We start from the raw sequence: 20,725 nt of genomic DNA on the forward strand, positions 1-20,725 counted from the left end.
TGGGGAAGACAAGCAATGACTCTATAGCATTTTACTACACTGATATACAGTGACTGTAATGGGGGGGGGTGTGTGTCTTGATAATATAGGTTAATGTTGAAACCACAATATTACTCATGTGAAACCTTCATAAGATTGTATATCAATGATATCTTAATTAGAAAAAAATAGGGCATCTATGTTCTGGTGCTGCTCTAGTACTTTCTATCTGGGGAGTCTTTGCCAAAACACTCTCTAGAGTTCAGTTTTACTATTTATAAGGTGAAGCACATTTGACTTAATTTCTGAAGTGTCTCCTTGATCTCAAGTTCTATGACTATTTGTAAGAGCATACAATAATGCACATTAAGATAAAAATATTTATAAGAAATCTATTCATGCTTCTGTTAATGAACGTAATGCATCCATAATTAGCACAGCATTCATTAACACATGTACACTTGACCACTTTAAGTTTGTACTTAAAAGCTTAGTTTCTTAAATAGCTAAAATGCTGCATTTGAAACCTTATTTATAAGAACTTCGACAGTTTTATTTTACTATATGGTGGGAGTGCAACCTTCTATCATAATATATTTACAAAGATTACAAGGACCATAATTGGTTAGGTTTTACTGTACCTGGAGGACCAGAATGTTAACAGCATGATCCTTGATTTTAAAATTTATTTAACAATTATTACATAGTGATTACTGTGTGTTAAACATTGTTCTAATCACTTTAAACATTTATTATATAGTGATTACTGTGTGTTAAACATTGTTCTAATCACTTTAAACATAACAATTCATTAACCCTCAAGATACTACTAAGAAGGGCTACTGTTATTATTAGATCTGTTTTAGAAATGAGGCAACAAGAGGTTGACTAACTTGCCTAAGGCACTAAGAGGAAGTAAAAGATTAACTTGCTCATGGCTAAGAAGTGGTATACAGGTGGGATTCAAACTCAGATTAGCCGGCTACCAGGCCCCACGCTGTCTCCTGCACTCTGTGGCCAGAGCTCACAAAACTATGCACTTGGGTTGCAATACAAAACACCCAAAGAAGGAAAGGAGGGCAGTTGTTAAAGAAAAGAATACATCTTATTCTCTGAAGCACATGCGTGCACACACACACACAAGCCCCTCATGTTTTCACACAGTCCAAACCTCACATATAAACAAAACCAAAGGGTAATTTAACAGATTTGAAATTGATCAAAAACAAAAAAGACTATCAGCAGTCATGTGGATAAGAAAGTCAGGGTCTAAGTGTTTTTAGACTAAATTTCTTGTGCCTTACTTAACAATACAAAAATGAACCCCGTATGTGTTATATAATGAGCAAATGTGCTGCATGTATATAATGTTGATTCCACACACCCCCTATGCAGCACTGACATACGTGGTTTTGTAGTTTACCACGTGTATGACCGATATATCCTTTATTTACCAATTCAAAAGAATTACCTTTCTAATTTAAGGGTCCCTCCCTCACCTCTACCTCAAATAAACAAGTAACAATTTCACCATCTAGCTAATTTATGTTGGTTGTATCATTTTCATCCTTTAGTGTCTGTTCTATAATTTTATGTGCTCCTGCTCCCCTCCCCCAGCACCTTTGTTGCACCCAGAGTGACACCTGTATTCTTTTTTTTATACAATGGAAAATTTTGTACTCAAATTCTGAATTTTTTTTATTAGTGCTGAGATTATTCTTGAAACAAGTTTTTGTTTTTTCTTTTAATATCAACGAAACATATTTTATATGGCTGAGATGTTCATGTTAGGTCGCTAAGACATCCTCATATATTTATCAGAAACTATAATAGAACTGCATTGAACAATGAAAATGCCAAGAGACATAAAATGGGGCAAACAGAGGACTTCAGAAATCTCTTATTAGTGTGGAAAACATACAGGCATGGAATGATTGCAGGCAAGCATCAACATCTTCCCTAAAAGACTGCAGCAATTATAGAAAAAGGTGAAGCTGCTGGCATGCGCTTAAGCAGCAGTGCTTTCTACAGCATCATATGATATCCCTTTCTAGGGAAAGGGGGCCTGTCTCATGCTACCTGGAGTGATTCTGAGTCCATCTTTGTAGCAAAGAGACAATTTCGCATAACTTTTTAATTAACGTGTGTCCTTGCTGACAGACTTTACAAATGAGGCACTTTTCCCTTCCCATTATGCCTCAGACTTTAGATTTTATTACTGTGGAAATGAATCAAGAGATATGAGTTCAGGCATAGTGTTTTAAATGTTGGCAGAGTAACAATATTAATTCTCTATTTTAAAGTATCGGTGTCATCCCATCTTTATGATGAGTGATGTGAAAATAATTTTAGGAAGGAGGTTACTGACCCAGAGACCCTGCAAGTCAAGGGAAAATAACCTGTTAGTTGCAGAATGGAAAACAACTAATTTCATTTTGTGCATTTCCATAACTACTTATATGTAAAGGAATGGTGCTCTTTAAGGACCAGAGGCCGATGACTTGGGTCTAAGTGAGTTAATGAAATATATCCTCCATGCATATTATCAAAATCTAGACCCATTCTCTTTTACTGCCTAAAATGAATAGGGGGAATACTTAAAATAATTTTGTCTTTCATATCATGAGCAATAAACCATAAAAATGCAGCAAAGTTACCAAACGTTTAGTCTTCCAGTAAAATCTGTAAGGGGAAAACAAACAAACAAACAAACATTGAAATGACATTAAAGAAAGTTGAAGACATGGATACCTTCTCATACAATCCAGGGCTCGGATAAAGAAGTCCTTGTGTAGCTGGTGCTCATCTCTCAAGATCGAGCACTGTTCAAGTGTCACTGACATTGACGTCCTGTCTTTGGCACTTTTACAACAGGTGAAACGAATACCATTTAGTTTGCGACAAATCTATAATACAGACATATAAACAGTTTATGGTTCATTTGTAGATTTACTCTAAAGTGTCAGACTCTTCTAAACACTTCTTGTCTAAACACACACCAAATTTATATTAATTTATGTCAGTCAACTGGTTCAGTCTGCCCTATTGAATATAAAAACATTGCCTATCCATTTCAAAAGCTAGTGGCACAGATTTAATTTATCTAGTTGTTTGTATGTGAGGTGTGGGGCTGTTGAAGCCGTATGAGATAGTAACGTCAACAGAGGCAGCGATGTTTCCTGTGATGGGGCCTGAGCTGCCCTGGATGACAACCATAATCACAGCTCAGGAGCAATGCCTGAACTGTGAAGGGGACACACATCTGTATTTGCTGGATCAGACCCTTGATCTGAATTCAGAATAGCTAATATCTTCTGACTTTACATTGAAGAAACCTTTGCTCCCCTCAGCTGTATGTTATGAGATTACACACATCCATATGGTGCCAGTAGAGCAGAGAAGGGAACCACTAACCACTCATCAGCACAACTAATAGGAATAAGGACATCAAAAATGGCCCATTAATTGCACATCTACTGTGCGCCAGTTACAATGTGAACACATTTCATGGATGTGCTTTTTTATTTACTGCACATGAACCTTAGAGGAAAGTATAATTGTTTTCATTTTACAGGTGAGAAAATTGAGGTTTACATAGGTAAATGTCCTTTTGTGCAACAGAACAGAGCCGGGATGCTAAGTCTACCTGACTCTGAGGACCAAGCCTTTAACTTCCATCCCATTCTGTAATTCTTTTTGTAACTCTGATCTAAGTCAGGAGAAGAGACTCTAAGTAGCAATAATCTCTAGTCTCACTTATGGTTAAGCCTTATGGGTAACAAGTGAATCATTCCAGTCCTTTCTCCTTCCTATTCCATTATAGGGCTTTGATATGAGATATCAATAATCAACTTTAACATCAACAATGTTAATCAACATGCAATTAAAATAAATCTAATATGATATAAGACAGACCCACTTTATTATGTGCCATCAGAGAGGCCTTAATAGTTGCCTGCTTTGAGGAGAGGATACAATAATACAGTTTATCAAGGGTTTTTGCCATGTCTTAACTGTGACTGTGATACTTAAACTACAATTTGCAAGTCCTTATTTAACAGTTGGTACTTCTGCACTATTTCCAATATAAAAGGTGGAAATGTGACAGCATGATTTCACCCTAAAATCTTTTCATCTACAAAACTCGAGCCCCCTCAAAAAAAGAGCATTTCAAAATTTTAAATATAAAATACCAAAGACTTGACTATATTCATAGCAATAAAATATAGACCTCAATGCCTACTTAATGAGATGATTCTTAAAAAGAATGAATAGTTTTTAAAATGTATTGTTACTATTATAAGCAACTGTCTTACTAAGGGTATTTAGTGTCCTAAATTTAAAATCAAGAGGAGGCAGGGGCAATTCCATCAGAGTAGAGAGGCTGGGTCTTGGTTTCTGTATTTTTACATCTCTTTTGAGCTTAATTTAACACATCTTGATTGGCATTTGGTCTCTTTAAATTCTGTTTTATTTTTAAAAAGTCAATCAAGATAAAATTGACTATCTTTATATTTTTTAATTAAGATGTAAAACATTAACAAAAGCAGTATTTCATTAATAGGCTTTAAAAAGAGAGAAAAATGAGCTAGAGAAATAAAAGCTTTTTGGAAAATGTCAAAGGGAGTTTCTATGTTGCGTCATTTTAAGAGTATTATCAAGGCCCATGGTTTATGAATAGGATATTGAACTGGAGTATCAGCCTATAAAAATGCTATTAATAATAAAGTCAATTTCCCTACAGGATGCCAAAATTGCACACTATGGTTGCTGTGTATTTATCAGGGCAGGCAACCATCTATTCAATGGTTAAGTCATAAGTAAGCCATACTTGGTCAGAATATATATCTCAAATGTCTGGGATCTATAGGAAAACTCTTTTACAGATCCAAATGATAGAAATATTTATACTAAGAGGAAATAGACATTTGTGTTTGCATGGGAGCAGCCTACTTTCATCAATTTACATAATTCCACAACATGTACATAATGACATATGTATATGTTCCTAAGTTGTCAGATAGCCTTGGTAAATGATGAAACTACCTTTGTGCTATCACATTATCAGTGAAGTAGCAAAAAATAACTCACGATCTATCTTTGTGAAATTTTCTAACAACCACAGTAGTCTTTGAAGATATAAAGAACAGCCACACCAGGGAAAGAACTATTAAAAACCACCTTCATGTAATGAAATATGCTGCTAAATGGGACCAGTGTAAATGAGCTGCCTGAAAACAGCGTTTCATATTGTTACCTTTGATGTTCTTCCCTGGGGCTCCAAGAGGGCTGCAGAGAGGCTAAAGCAGCTGTGCTCTGCCTTGCTCTTGGTGAATTATTTCATATAGTCTCAGTAAATTATCCATTCCTTTTTCCCCAAAGAGAGTAAGTGATGCTGGATTATAATTGAAACACTATCAGTAGGGGAAAAGTTCTGTTTTAAATGCTATTGATAGAGAATTAACAGAGTGTTTCAGAGGATGGGTCACACGGAACTCAAAATCCCACAAGTGGTGCTGCGCAGTGACTACAGCATGGCATCATAAAGACCTCCAATGCGCACCTTTCCTGAAGAAAGGATCCTTTCCTAGAGAAAGTATCTTTGGGTCTGAGTGTTTCACAAAATTCGTAAGTTCATGTGAGCTATGTCTGAATGACTGTCAGACAAGAACTTAAAAAATATAGGCATGACTCTCCCTCACTCTTTAGAAACCTGGGGTGGGAAAGCAGGCAGATCTTCTATTTTGAGGATGCCATTAATTGAAAAAGAACCATAGAAAATATAGCTCATTAACCCAAGAGCAACCCATCAGTAATAAATTCTATGCTAATATCTAAATCAACAAACACATTTACAAGCTCACTAACTGGACAATATGTCCAGGACCCTTACTGAAGCTGTGAGTCAGAGATCTGATAACCATATTCTGTTAAAACCATCTGTCTCTAGAGCAGCATTTCAAAATCCTGATATGGGCAATTGACATTGAAACATGCCAGGTCAAGAAAATCACAGACACTTGACTTTAACCTTGAAGTGCCAAACACATTCAGGGTTTATAAGAAAAGCCAGTAAGAAAAAGTCTGTCTCATTGAGTGCATCCTCTGCCATCCTGTGTCCTAGTACATTGATAAAAGTACTAACAACACTGAAAATATCTAATTTTCAGTTGGAGGATGGAGGATAACAACTGCAGAATGGAAGATGACAACCGAAAACCTGAAGTGCAATGATTGGACTCTACATAGTAGATACTCCAAAATATTTGCCGGTTACCATGCCGTCAGGGAATAATATTTGACTGGAGAGTGCTTACCGTTGCAGCAAGCCACATGATTTCTACATTCTTTCTTTTTTTGGCTTGGATATTTTGATGGAGATTTTCTAATAATCCTTTTAAGTCATTTTGTTCTTGGAAATGTGAAATGTCTGAAAAAAAGAGGAGAAAAAAGGAAACTGTTAGTATTTGAGCTGCACATGGAATTTTGCTCAATATATTGTTTATAAATGCAGTTTCCATAATAGCAAATGTCATTTGGAGCAGAGACTATCTGAGGATAATCGTATGTATTATCCCTTCAATTTTTTTGCATTTATGCCTCAGTGTCCCCCATTCTCTATTCTGTGTAATTGCAGTAATGTTGACTGGTCATATAATCCTATTTTACTACTAAAGGAAAGGTTTTTGATGATGACGGTTGCAGTCTCATTTCAACCAAAGAATGGCATAGATGAGACATGAGATATAACTGTATATCCTACAACCATTTTTTTTTTTTTTTACCACTGAGTCCCTAGTCTGAATCAAGACAAATATTAAACTGAACATCTCAGTAGTGGGAGAAATCTGAAAGTTCACATGAAACACATGAAGTCCGTTTCCATAAAGATTCTTCAGTCTCAGTGTTATTGACATTTTGGACTAGAAAACATTTTGATGTAGGGAATGGGCTTACATTCTGCACTGTAGGAAATTAAGCAGAATCCCTGACCTCTACTATTTAGAAGCCAGTAGCATCCTTGTGACAATCAAAAATGTCTCCAGACATTGTCCAATGTTCCTTGAGGGCAAAATCTATCCTGGTTGAGAACAACTGCTATTAAGGAGCACAGGTATGGCAATGGAAAGAGAAATAGGAAAAGTTATAGTTAATTATATGATATAAATTAGGGAGGGCAAAGGAAATGACTGTTCAGATCTCTACATACTAATAACTGGAGCATGGGTAATAAATGTCATATATATTATATTAAAACCTAAGGCAATGCAAATGTGCATTATGATACCCGTGTCCCTGAGACTTGGTGATATGAGATTTGAGATCAGGATATAGATATGGAAATAAAAGAGGTTTTCTAAGGGAGTTGCTGGATTAGTGCTGTGCAGTATGAAAATACACTCTATTGTTGAGTCCACAAGCCGAGGCATGAAGAATTCCCGAGCCCTTTAATTGAAGCTAAAAACAGGAGAAAATACATAAGAGCAATATGCACTATACCTAGACTATTAGTTACAGTCAAGAAATAAATGATGTATTCCTGAGTTAGATCACAAAAAATGGACACAAATAAGCTTTAATCATAATGAGGCTTTGCCCTTTCCAAGCTGTACCAGTTGTTTCACTTATTAAAATAATATACATGGTAGTTCTTGACTTTAGCCCCAGAGAGTAGAGGAGGTAACCTAGTGAACTATACTAGCATTCTAGTATACACCAAAGAGTAGGAGTGGTGGAAATATCTATTGAAGACAATTGTACATCATCTTGAATTTCATGACTGTGGAATAGAGGGAGGTTAGGTACAAAGCAGTTGCATACCCTGTGTTAGGAAAGTGAGGTTCTAAATATTCATATTAAATATATGCATGATTCCACTGTGTTAGGCCCTAGGTGAGAAAACCATCAAAAGTTAAATCCTTACTCTGCAATTTTCGATGATTCTCTTAAGAAAGGTTTAACTAACAGCCTTACATTGCTACATAGGAGACTCTCTAACACAGAGATTTTAACAGGACCTAGTCCAAGGATAAAGGGAAGGAGGCATAATGCAGAATGCCATGAAGAGAGTTACAAAACCAGCTCAAGACTCTGTAACTAACCAAAGAAAATAAGGACAATAGCAGTGCTTTTCAATTGATACCCAGAGCATATGAAGATCAAGATGTCAGCTCTCCGATCACTGTTCTTAAGGTTGATAAATAGCAACCAAAGCAAAACCCAAAGGAATCCATGAATTGGAATTATAAGCAGCCATTTAAAATTATGCACAGGTGTATCACTGACATACAAAGTGTCCTGGACATTGCTGAAAGGAAAAATTGGTCAGATTAATTAAATGAGCTTATTCATGTAACATTGTGTGTGTGTTTATGCATGTGTGTGCTCAAGTGCTTACTTCCATATGTGTATGCTGGCAGATTGAGACATTTGTTTACATATTAACAATGGTCATCTTTAGTTTGTGGGATTTAGGGTGATATTTCAACTGCCTTTTTATGTCATTTGAAACATTGAAAATAAACACGTACATTTTTTAAAAATAGCAAGGTTATTTTAAGAGCAAGAGAGAACAGAGTGTATGCATAAGAAAAGGAAAAAGTCAAAATTCTTATGATACAGAGACCTGACCTCATAGTAGGATGGGGCAGATTTTTAAACCATTATTAACTGCAGTAACATGTACTGTGGGCTATGGCATAAGTCAGTAAAGATACTAAGGGCCTAAGGGAAAGAGTGGTCAATTCTGTGAAGAATTATTGGATGCTAGAGAACATTTAGAGCTGAGGGAAAATGCCAGGAGAAGCATGGAGACATGAGGCAGTTCTATAGAAACAGGAAGCTTAGACAGCATGGTTCTGGGGCAAGAATTATGAAGGGGCTGTTCTGCTGTGTTGGGGAATCTGGGCTTCAGCCACCACAGTGGGAGCAATGGGGAAATTTTAAATGGGACATAACCATATCTAGGAGGTCCCAAGATGCTTTCTGAAGCCACCTGGTATAAATGGCTTTCAAAAGTTTCTGAAAGCAATATAGAACAAAAATTTTACTGTATATATTTCTCACAGCAGTTATGCATGCAAACCTACTCTTCAGTAACAAAAATTTTATGAAATAATATTTACCCTAGTGCATACACTATACCCTGAATATATTCTGTTCTATTACTTGTTATTATTATTATTTTTTGAATGCTGGTCCCAACCCACCAAATTCACTTAACAACCTATAGAGTCAACATAAAAAATTTGCAAAGCACCTATTTAGGGCAACCCCATGTCCAAGATGCTTACATGACATTTTCACAAGATTCATAATTAGAGTAAGAGTCATGTCAAAAATCTAGTCTCCCAACTCCTATGCCAGTAATTGCCTCCAATCTGTTCTTAGTGTTTCCACAATTAGTTGGTAGTACTAAAAAGCAGTTCCACTATTAACACATAGGCTAGCTTCTTCAGAATTCTGAGAATACTGAACACAGTACAATTATTCTTTAAACTAGTTTAATGTCATTGTTGACATGGAGATTTTTTAGTCAGCCATTTTAAACAGGGTAGGATGTTCCTAAAATAAATCAAACAAATGGCCAACTTTTGCCCATTTCTACCCCATAACAATAGTGCATTAGGGTAGACAGACATGATGATCCACAGAGATTTCACTCCTTTTCCTCTTGGCATGCTCTTTAGAAGGGAGTCCTTTTGATGTTCTTAAAATTTTAGGCCACAATTTCTGTTTCTATAATTATAACAGCTTGCTTTATTCAGAGCACATCCCTATCAATTTGATACTTTGGTCACTGCTAATTTTTTTCAACCTGACAAAAATCCTCCTGGCCACAGAATTTCAGGTCTGCTTCTAGAAATAAGTATCATTAGCAATGACTAGTTTGTGGATTAAAATGAACAATTTTAAGATATAAAGAATGATCCTGGTATTGTTAACTGAAAACCATGGAACACAGACTGGTTTTAGACTGAGAATGAGTAACCTCAAATGTAAACAAAGTCAGAAAGCAGATTTTGCTACTCAATCCTGTGTTACTCTAGCACTGAATTTAGACAGGGCAATTGAATCTCTGTACCTGTTTCTGTAGAAGTATTCTTATATTTCAGATGGGGTTCAAGAAAGTAATCAGAAGGTGAAAGGTATAAGAATGCTCACTGCATTATTGTTTATAATATTAAATAACAGTAAGAAAACATTTAAATGTTCATAAAGAAAACAAACTGAGGAGGGAGGAAGATGGCGGCGTGAGTAGAGCAGCGGAAATCTCCTCCCAAAACAACATATATCTATGAAAATATAACAAAGACAACCCTTCCTAGAATAAAGACCAGAGGACACAGGACAATATCCAGACCACATCCACACCTGAGAGAACCCAGCGCCTCGTGAAGGGGGTAAGATACAAGCCCCGGCCCCGCGGGAGCCGAGCGCCCCTCCCCCCAGCTCCCGGCGGGAGAAGAGCAGGCAGAGCGGGAGGGAGACGGAGCCCAGGACTGCCGAGCACCCAGCCCCAGCCATCCGGGCCAGAGTGCAGGGCCCTCGATACTGGGAAAACAGGGCAGCAAGAACAGTGAGCAGGCACTGGAGGCTGGGCGACAGAGGACATAAGAAAAGCGCGCGACCATTTTTTTTTTTTTTTGCTTTTTTGCTGCTTTGTTTTGGCGAGCGCTGTTTGGAAGTCTTAAAGGGACAGGGACCCCAATATTAGGGAAACAGGGCAGAAAGACCGGTGAGCAGAGGCCTGAGGCTGGCACCGGAGAATAAAGAAAAACGAACGACCACCTTTTTTTTTTTTTAATTAAAAAATTTTTTTTTTTAATTAAAAAAATTTTTTTTCTTGTTTTTTTTTGTGGTCGTTGTTTTGTTTTGGCGGGTGCTTTTTGGAAGTCTTAAAGGGGCAGGGCGGGCCACTTAATCCAGAGGTAGGGAATCCGGGACCTCTGGGCACCCTAACCCCTGGGCTGCAGGGAGCAGGGAGGCCCCTTACGGAGATAAATAGCCTCCCAGCAGCTCCTGCTCCAACGCGACTCCACCATTTTGGAGCAGCTGCCCGAGCCAGGCCACGCCCACAGCAACAGCGGAGATTAACTCCATAGCAGCCGGGCAGGAAGCAGAAACCCTGTCTGCGCGCAGCTGCGCAGCACAAGCCACTAGAGGCCGCTGTTCTCCCAGGAGAGGAGGGCCACAAACCAACAAGAAAGGAAGTCCTTCCAGCCGTCACTCGTCCCAGTTCTGCAGACTATTCCTATCACCATGAAAAGGCAAAGCTACAGGCAGACAAAGATCACAGAGACAACACCAGAGAAGGAGACAGACCTAACCAGTCTTCCTGACAAAGAATTCAAAATAAGAATCATAAACATGCTGACAGAGATGCAGAGAAATACGCAAGAAAAATGGGATGAAGTCCGGAAAGAGATCACAGATGCCAGGAAGGAGATCGCAGAAATGAAACAAACTCTGGAAGGGTTTATAAGCAGAATGGATAGAATGCAAGAGGCCATTGATGGAATTGAAATCAGAGAACAGGAACGCATGGCAGCTGACATAGAGAGAGACAAAAGGATCTCCAGGAATGAAACAATATTAAGAGAACTGTGTGACCAATCTAAAAGGAGCAATATCCGTATTATAGGGGTCCCAGAAGAAGAAGAGAGAGGCAAAGAGATGGAAAGTATCTTAGAAGAAATAATTGCTGAAAACTTCCCCACACTGGGGGAGGAAGTAAGCAAACAGACCACGGAAATACACAGAACCCCCAACAGAAAGGATCCAAGAAGGGCAACACCAAGACACATAATAATTAAAATGGCAAAGATCAAGGACAAGGAAAGAGTGTTAAAGGCAGCTAGAGAGAAAAAGGTCACCTATAAAGGGAAACCCATCAGGCTAACGTCAGATTTCTCAACAGAAACCCTACAGGCCAGAAGAGAATGGCATGATATATTTAATACAATGAAACAGAAGGGCCTTGAACCAAGGATACTGTATCCAGCACGACTATCATTCAAATATGATGGTGGGATTAAACAATTCCCAGACAAACAAAAGCTGAGGGAATTTGCTTTCCACAAACCACCTCTACAGAACATCTTACAGGGACTGCTCTAGATGGGAGCACTCCTAGAAAGAGCACAGCACAAAACACCCAACATATGAAGAATCGAGGAGGAGGAACAGGAAGGGAGAGAAGAAAAGAATCTCCAGACAGTGTATATAACAGCTCAATAAGCGAGCTAAGTTAGGCAGTAAGATACTAAAGAGGCTAACCTTGAACCTTTGGTAACCACGAATTTAAAGCCTGCAATGGCAATAAGTACATATCTTTCAATAGTCACCCTAAATGTTAATGGGTTGAATGCACCAATCAAAAGACACAGAGTAACAGAATGGATAAAAAAGCAAGACCCATCTATATGCTGCTTACAAGAAACTCACCTCAAACCCAAAGACATGTACAGACTAAAAGTCAAGGGATGGAAAAACATATTTCAAGCAAACAACAGTGAGAAGAAAGCAGGGGTTGCAGTACTAATATCAGACAAAATAGACTTCAAAACAAAGAAAGTAACAAGAGATAAAGAAGGACACTACATAATGATAAAGGGCTCAGTCAAACAAGAGGATATAACCATTCTAAATATATATGCACCCAACACAGGAGCACCAGCATATGTGAAACAAATACTAACAGAACTAAAGGGGGATATAGACTGCAATGCATTCATTCTAGGAGACTTCAACACACCACTCACCCCAAAGGATAGATCCACTGGGCAGAAAATAAGTAAGGACACGGAAGCACTGAACAACACAGTAGAGCAGATGGACCTAATAGACATCTATAGAACTCTACATCCAAAAGCAGCGGGATATACATTCTTCTCAAGTGCACATGGAACATTCTCCAGAATAGACCACATACTAGGCCACAAAAAGAGCCTCAGAAAATTCCAAAAGATTGAAATCCTACCAACCAACTTTTCAGACCACAAAGGCATAAAACTAGAAATAAACTGTACAAAGAAAGCAAAGAGGCTCACGAACACATGGAGGCTTAACAACACGCTCCTAAATAATCAATGGATCAATGACCAAATCAAAATGGAGATCCAGCAATATATGGAAACAAATGACAACAACAACACTAAGCCCCAACTTCTGAGGGACACAGCAAAAGCAGTCTTAAGAGGAAAGTATATAGCAATCCAAGCATATTTAAAAAAGGAAGAGCAATCCCAAATGAATGGTCTAATGTCACAATTATCGAAATTGGAAAAAGAAGAACAGATGAGGCCTAAGGTCAGCAGAAGGAGGGACATAATAAAGATCAGAGAAGAAATAAATAAAATTGAGAAGAATAAAACAATAGCAAAAATCAATGAAACCAAGAGCTGGTTCTTCGAGAAAATAAACAAAATAGATAAACCTCTAGCCAGACTTATTAAGAAGAAAAGAGAGTCAACACAAATCAACAGTATCAGAAACGAGAAAGGAAAAATCACGACGGACCCCACAGAAATGCAAAGAATTATTGGAGAATACTATGAAAACCTATATGCTAACAAGCTGGGAAACCTAGGAGAAATGGACAACTTCCTAGAAAAATATAACCTTCCAAGATTGACCCAGGAAGAAACAGAAAATCTAAACAGACCAATTACCAGCAACGAAATTGAAGAGGTAATCAAAAAACTACCAAAGAACAAAACCCCCGGGCCAGATGGATTTACCTCGGAATTTTATCAGACATACAGGGAAGACATAATACCCATTCTCCTTAAAGTCTTCCAAAAAATAGAGGAGGAGGGGATACTCCCAAACTCATTCTATGAAGCTAACATCACCCTAATACCAAAACCAGGCAAAGACCCCACCAAAAAAGAAAACTACAGACCAATATCCCTAATGAACGTAGATGCAAAAATACTCAACAAAATATTAGCACACCGAATTCAAAAATATATCAAAAGGATCATACACCATGACCAAGTGGGATTCATCCCAGGGATGCAAGGATGGTACAACATTCGAAAGTCCATCAACATCATCCACCACATCAACAAAAAGAAAGACAAAAACCACATGATCATCTCCATAGATGCTGAAAAAGCATTTGACAAAGTTCAACATCCATTCATGTTAAAAACTCTCAGCAAAATGGGAATAGAGGGCAAGTACCTCAACATAATAAAGGCCATCTATGATAAACCCACAGCCAACATTATATTGAACAGCGAGAAGCTGAAAGCATTTCCTCTGAGATCGGGAACTAGACAGGGATGCCCACTCTCTCCACTGTTGTTTAACATAGTGCTGGAGGTCCTAGCCACGGCAATCAGACAGAATAAAGAAATACAAGGAATCCAGATTGGTAAAGAAGAAGTTAAACTGTCACTATTTGCAGATGACATGATACTGTACATAAAAAACCCTAAAGACTCCACCCCAAAACTACTAGAACTGATATCGGAATACAGCAAAGTTGCAGGATACAAAATCAACACACAGAAATCTGTGGCTTTCCTATATACTAACAATGAACCAACAGAGAGAGAAATCAGGAAAACAACTCCATTCACAATTGCATCAAAAAAAATAAAATACCTAGGAATAAACCTAACCAAGGAAGTGAAAGACTTATACTCTGAAAACTACAAGTCACTCTTAAGAGAAATTAAAGGGGACACTAACAGATGGAAACTCATCCCATGCTCGTGGCTAGGAAGAATTAATATCGTTAAAATGGCCATCCTGCCCAAAGCAATATACAGATTTGATGCAATCCCTATGAAACTACCAGCAACATTCTTCAATGAACTGGAACAAATAATTCAAAAATTCATATGGAAACACCAAAGACCCCGAATAGCCAAAGCAATCCTGAGAAAGAAGATTAAAGTAGGGGGGATCTCACTCCCCAACTTCAAGCTCTACTATAAAGCCATAGTAATCAAGACAATTTGGTACTGGCACAAGAGCAGAGCCACAGACCAATGGAACAGACTAGAGAATCCAGACATTAGCCCAGACATATATGGTCAATTAATATTTGATAAAGGAGCCATGGACATACAATGGCGAAATGACAGTCTCTTCAACAGGTGGTGCTGGCAAAACTGGACAGCTACATGTAGGAGAATGAAACTGGACCATTGTCTAACCCCATATACAAAAGTAAACTTAAAATGGATCAAAGACCTGAATGTAAGCCATGAAACCATTAAACTCCTGGAAGAAAACATAGGCGAAAACCTCTTAGACATAAACATGAGTGACCTCTTCTTGAACATATCTCCCCGGGCAAGGAAAACAACAGCAAAAATGAGTAAGTGGGACTATATTAAGCTGAAAACCTTCTGTACAGCAAAAGACACCATCAATAGAACAAGAAGGATCCCTACAGTATGGGAGAATATATTTGAAAATGACACATCCGATAAAGGCTTGACGTCCAGAATATATAAGGAGCTCACACGCCTCAACAAACAAAAAACAAATAACCCAATTAAAAAATGGGCAGAGGAACTGAACAGACAGTTCTCCAAAAAAGAAATACAGATGGCCAACAGACACATGAAAAGATGCTCCACATTGCTAATTATCAGAGAAATGCAAATTAAAACTACAATGAGGTATCACCTCACACCAGTAAGGATGGCTGCCATCCAAAAGACAAACAACAACAAATGTTGGCGAGGCTGTGGAGAAAGGGGAACCCTCCTACACTGCTGGTGGGAATGTAAGTTAGTTCAACCATTGTGGAAAGCAGTATGGAGGTACATCAAAATGCTCAAAACAGACTTACCATTTGACCCAGGAATTGCACTCCTAGGAATTTACCCTAAGAATGCAGCAATCAAGTTTGAGAAAGACAGATGCACCCCTATGTTTATTGCAGCACTATTTACAATAGCCAAGAATTGGAAGCAACCTAAATGTCCATCAATAGATGAATGGATAAAGAAGATGTGGTACATATACACAATGGAATACTACTCAGCTATAAGAAAAGGGAAAATCCAATCATTTGCAGCAACATGGATGGAGCTGGAGGGTATTATGCTCAGTGAAACAAGCCAAGCGGAGAAAGAGAAATACCAAATGATTTCACTTATCTGTGGAATATAAGAACAAAGGAAAAACTGAAGGAACAAAACAGCAGCAGAATCACAGAACTCAAGAATGGACTAACAGGTACCAAAGGGAAAGGGACTGGGGAGGATGGGTGGGTAGGGAGGGATAAGGGGGGGAGAAGTAGGGGGGTATTAAGATTAACATGCATGGGGGGGTAGGAGAAAAGGGAGGGCTGTACAACACAGAGAAGGCAAGTAGTGATTCTACAACTTTTTGCTATGCTGATGGACAGTGACTGTAAAGGGGTTTATAGGGGAGACCTGGTAGAGGGGAGAGCCTAGTAAACATAATATTAGTCATGTAAGTGTAGATTAGTGATAGCAAAAAAAAAAAAAAAAAAAAAGGGCAGCTCCTGTGTGGTAACCTCCAACGAGTTCTACACAAGGGTATAAAGGGCATATAAAAGTGTAGGCAAAGGGTCTGTTTGTGTTTATACAGAGGATCAAAGCCTAATTGGGCTACCCCGAAAATGAACTAAGATACGATATGAAAAAGAACTTCCAACATCAGCACTCTCTGGAAGACTCATGCCAGAAGATGATCATCAAAAAACCCCAACAAAGATCCACGCACTGCTACAGCTGTAGATGCACTCATCCCACCAGTTCCTGGACCTGCCATGGGAATGAGAAAGGAGATATCTAAGCTGGCCTGTGCATACAGTAAAACAACAAAATTGGACTGGATCTATACTGTTGGAACTCAACCAAGAATTTGGAGAAGTGCAAATTGTAGCGCTCCAAAGTCTTACAACTACAAACTATTTACTGTTAAAAGAACATATGGCAGGTGAACAGTCCCCAGGAATGGGTTGTTTTAATTTGTCTGATTTCCCTCAGACTGTTCAAGTTCATTTGGACAATATCCACCATATCATAGATAAGTTTTCACAAATGCCTAAGGTGCCTAACTGGTTTTCTTGGTTTCACTGCAGATGGCTGGTAATTACAGATATGCTTTGGTTATGTAACTATACTCCTATTATGTTAATGTGTGTGTGCAATTTAAGTAGTAGATTAAAACCTATACATGCTGAAGTTACTCTACAAGAAGATATATCAAAGAAATAATCAATCTTCCCATGTTTTCTTCTGCCTGCTACTTCTATAGCTTTTCTTCTTCCTTCCTAATTACAACCCTTAAATAGAATTCGTGCCTCATATCAAATTTACCGAGTATCATAATTCTTCCAAGTGGTAAAGATACCTCAAGACAAATGCTGGGCATAGAAGCCACAGGGCATAAATATGCAAAGAAGTAAAAAGCTAACTTTTTCAAACAATAAGGCTTCTCTCTCACTTACCAACTTCACATTTCCCTGTATGGCCCCGGAAGATGACTGGTTAGCCAGAGACGGGTAAGATTCCTCAAGGGAGGAACAACCTAAGACAGGCACAGTCGCAGGGGGGCCATCAGGTGAGAAATTGGGGATCAACAGAGGTGAGGCTTAGAACCTCACCCCCCCGTTCTGAGAGAAATCTTCTGCATACGTGGATGTTTTATTGCCCTTGTCTAGCTTGGATTAACACATAGTCTACAGGCACACACCTGATCATCTACATTTGCTCTCTTACAACACTAAACTATGTTTTCTACCTTTATCTTGTATCTACCTACCACTTCAGCATCTTATTAAAAATAATAATAATAAAGAGAGAAATGTGGTATCCACATATAAATCAAGTATAAAAACCAAATGAGTATTCATATTTGAACTGACTGTTTATAGTTCATAATGCATGAGCAAAACCGAAAGTTTCTGTGATGACTGCCCTTGTACTGTTCACTATGTAACTTATTCATTATGTAAGAATTTGTTCTACATGTAAAAACTTGTTTGTTATGCCTCAGAAGATTGGAGACTGACAAACATTAGGCTTGGGGTGGATTAATGATTGTGCATTGAGCATTGACTCCCCTATACAGAATTTTATTGTCGTTAACAACCATTTGATCAATAAATATGAGAGATGCCCTCACAAAAAAAAAAGAAAAAAAAAAAAAAAAAAAAGGACAGACTTCCAATGGTAAAATAAATTAGTAACCGGGATGTAATGTATAGCATAAGGAATATAGTCAAGATATTGTAACAGCCTGGTAGGGTGATAGCTGGAACCTAGAATTATGTATATAAATGTTCTACCACTGTGTTGTACACTTGAAACTCATGTAATGTAATACTGTGTGTCAACTACCCTTCAATAAAAAATAATTATTAAAAAAAAAAAAAAAAAAAAAAAGAAAACAAACTGTTACATATTTGTGAAATGCAGTATTTTATAATGGGCAAAATGAATAAATACACTATATGTGTCACCCTGGATATATGCTAAAAACTGCTTTAAACAAAAAAAACAAAGAGAAATTCTAGGATTCATACAAAATAACAGTAATATTAGAAAGTTAAATGTGTAAAACAGCACCTTATTTTTTATGGATACATATACATGGAGTAAAAATTGTTTATGAGAATGTAAAAGATCAAATTCAGGGTATGGATTTTCTCAGAGAAGGAAAAAGTAGGGATTGGAACCAGAAGGGGTACAAAGGAGCTTCCATTGTCTCTGTAAATATTTGCTTCTTACAAAATTTCTGAAGCTGAGTGATGTGTTCCCAAATATTTGTTGTTTTATGGTTTGCTCCTTTTTGTTTATCTGAAACTTTCATAATTCTTTTTAAAGAAAGCACTCAACCAAGATTCCAGGAATATGATTTCTAATGCCAACTCTGTGCCTGCTTTGACATGTGATCTTAACATGAGTTGCTTAACCTTCTGTCCCTATTCTCTCAACCGCAGAATGAGGACAATAACCCTGTCATGCTTCATCGATGGGTGGTAGAAAACAATTAATAAAAGTCTGGGCAGAAGAGGCTACATTATTAAATAAAACATCTGTGTCAACTCAGAGAAACAGAGGAAGACATTAGTAGCTCTTAAGAAAGAGTTGATAGCCTCAGATAGGAAGCCTACTTCTCACACAAAAGTCAGAGTTTAGCCCAAGTAGGAAATGTTCTCTCACACACACAGGTACTTACAATGATCATGATCACAAACACTCACAAACCCAGGAACTTCTTTCACCAACCACTCCCCGATGGAACAGAAGAGTCAAGTGCAGAGCCGCCTTTGAGTAGCTATCTTCTTTAGTTTTACCAAGTGGGGTTTCTTTAACAAAAAGAGCTCTGAAAATGACACTAACCAGAATCAAAGGCAGGGTGCTGACAAATGATCAGGATGGAACCCGACCTCTGAGTGGATTGAACTGTGATGCTGATGAGGCCAAGGCAATGCTTTATCACCTATGGTCAAATAACTATGTGACCAGAGAGTGTCCCAAGATGAAATACAAACGATGGCTGCCTTCCCAGCACCCACTCTACCCACTTCCCACTGTGTGTCAGGCACAAACTGTACATGGGATGAATCACACCTGCACTCTGAAGTCAACTGGCATAATCATATCCCGTTGTCCCTGAAATCAGGACTAGTTCAGGAACGGGCATCTAAATCTAAGCCAATAAGAACTTGATTCTGACCTCAGCAGTTGTTTCAGGGGTATGCAAGGGACCTGTGCTCCTCCAGCTGAGTGAAGCTCAGGATTCTGTCAAGTGGAAGAGGAAGAAAAGCTCTCTTTATCTCTTTTGTTGAACATGCAGCTGAGCATGGGAATAATTGCTCATGCCAGCCGTTCTTTTCTTCAGTCATCCTTTAGTCCGTAGAGGGGACTAGATGTAGGATAAAGTCAAAGCTAAGCATGGCAGAGTGATGAAATGGGCAAGAGTATCTTTCTTGTACTGCTGCTAAGCCACTGAACCAACCTTCTCTTGAAGGGTTGAACACAGGCACTATGCTGGGAGGAACCCATGCCACAGGGAGGTCCTTTAGGTATTCTGGCCAACAGTTTCCTCTGAGCCCAACCTTTCAGTCATCAGGTGAGTGCTGAAGCCAGCAGCTGAGTCAAGTTCCCAGTCCCTTAAGTGACTCCAGCCAGTCTTCTTTCTAGTGAGGATCCAGATATCACAGACTGGAGACAAACCACTCCCACTTGCCCTGTCCGAATACCTAACTTGCAGATCTGTGAGTATAAATAAAATGATCTTTATTTTGTATCAGTAAACTTGGGGTAATTTGCAACCTAGGAATAAATAACCAGAACTATAATAAAAACAACTTAAAAGCACCTGTATTTCTAGCTGTGAAAAAATGAACATGTGAAGAATAATACTTTCATAGTTTACTCTGGTTGGTACTGTGTACTGTAATATCATATCTTTTCTATAATTCTGAAACAAGTATAGTTAAACACACTAGTAAGCAAACAAATGCAATTTGGTGAAATCCACTGAAATGTCTTAAAACAGGAAATATGTTCTTTCAGACGCTGAAAAGTATTGAAAAATATAAAATAAAAAGCCTCCACTGAAGCCAGCTTTATTTAAATTGTATTTCCAATTTACAGTTTATGAAAAAGACAATATATGAAATCAAATATCAAAGTACCAATCTGATCAGAGCTGAATAATATTTTTGACCTATAAACTTCCATTGTTTCCTCTTAAATGAATTTCAAGTTTGTATCATTCATAGCAAAGGGAAAGA

The 20,725-nt window shown here is 38.1% G+C and overlaps 1 protein-coding gene across 1 annotated transcript in view; it reads right to left on the minus strand.

Annotated features, from left to right (window-relative positions):
* Window positions 1-20,725, minus strand: part of INPP4B (inositol polyphosphate-4-phosphatase type II B) — a 948,429-nt gene that overhangs the window by 53,580 nt on the left and 874,124 nt on the right. The window contains exons 26-27 of the mRNA XM_057502657.1: window positions 6,297-6,409; window positions 2,731-2,885 (exon numbers count right to left, since the gene is read on the minus strand). Coding sequence (XP_057358640.1) covers window positions 2,731-2,885; window positions 6,297-6,409 — 268 coding nt within the window. The remainder of the gene's footprint in view (window positions 1-2,730; window positions 2,886-6,296; window positions 6,410-20,725) is intronic.

Source organism: Manis pentadactyla, chromosome 5 (genome assembly GCF_030020395.1).
Source record: "Manis pentadactyla isolate mManPen7 chromosome 5, mManPen7.hap1, whole genome shotgun sequence".
Classification (NCBI taxonomy): Eukaryota; Metazoa; Chordata; class Mammalia; order Pholidota; family Manidae; genus Manis; species Manis pentadactyla.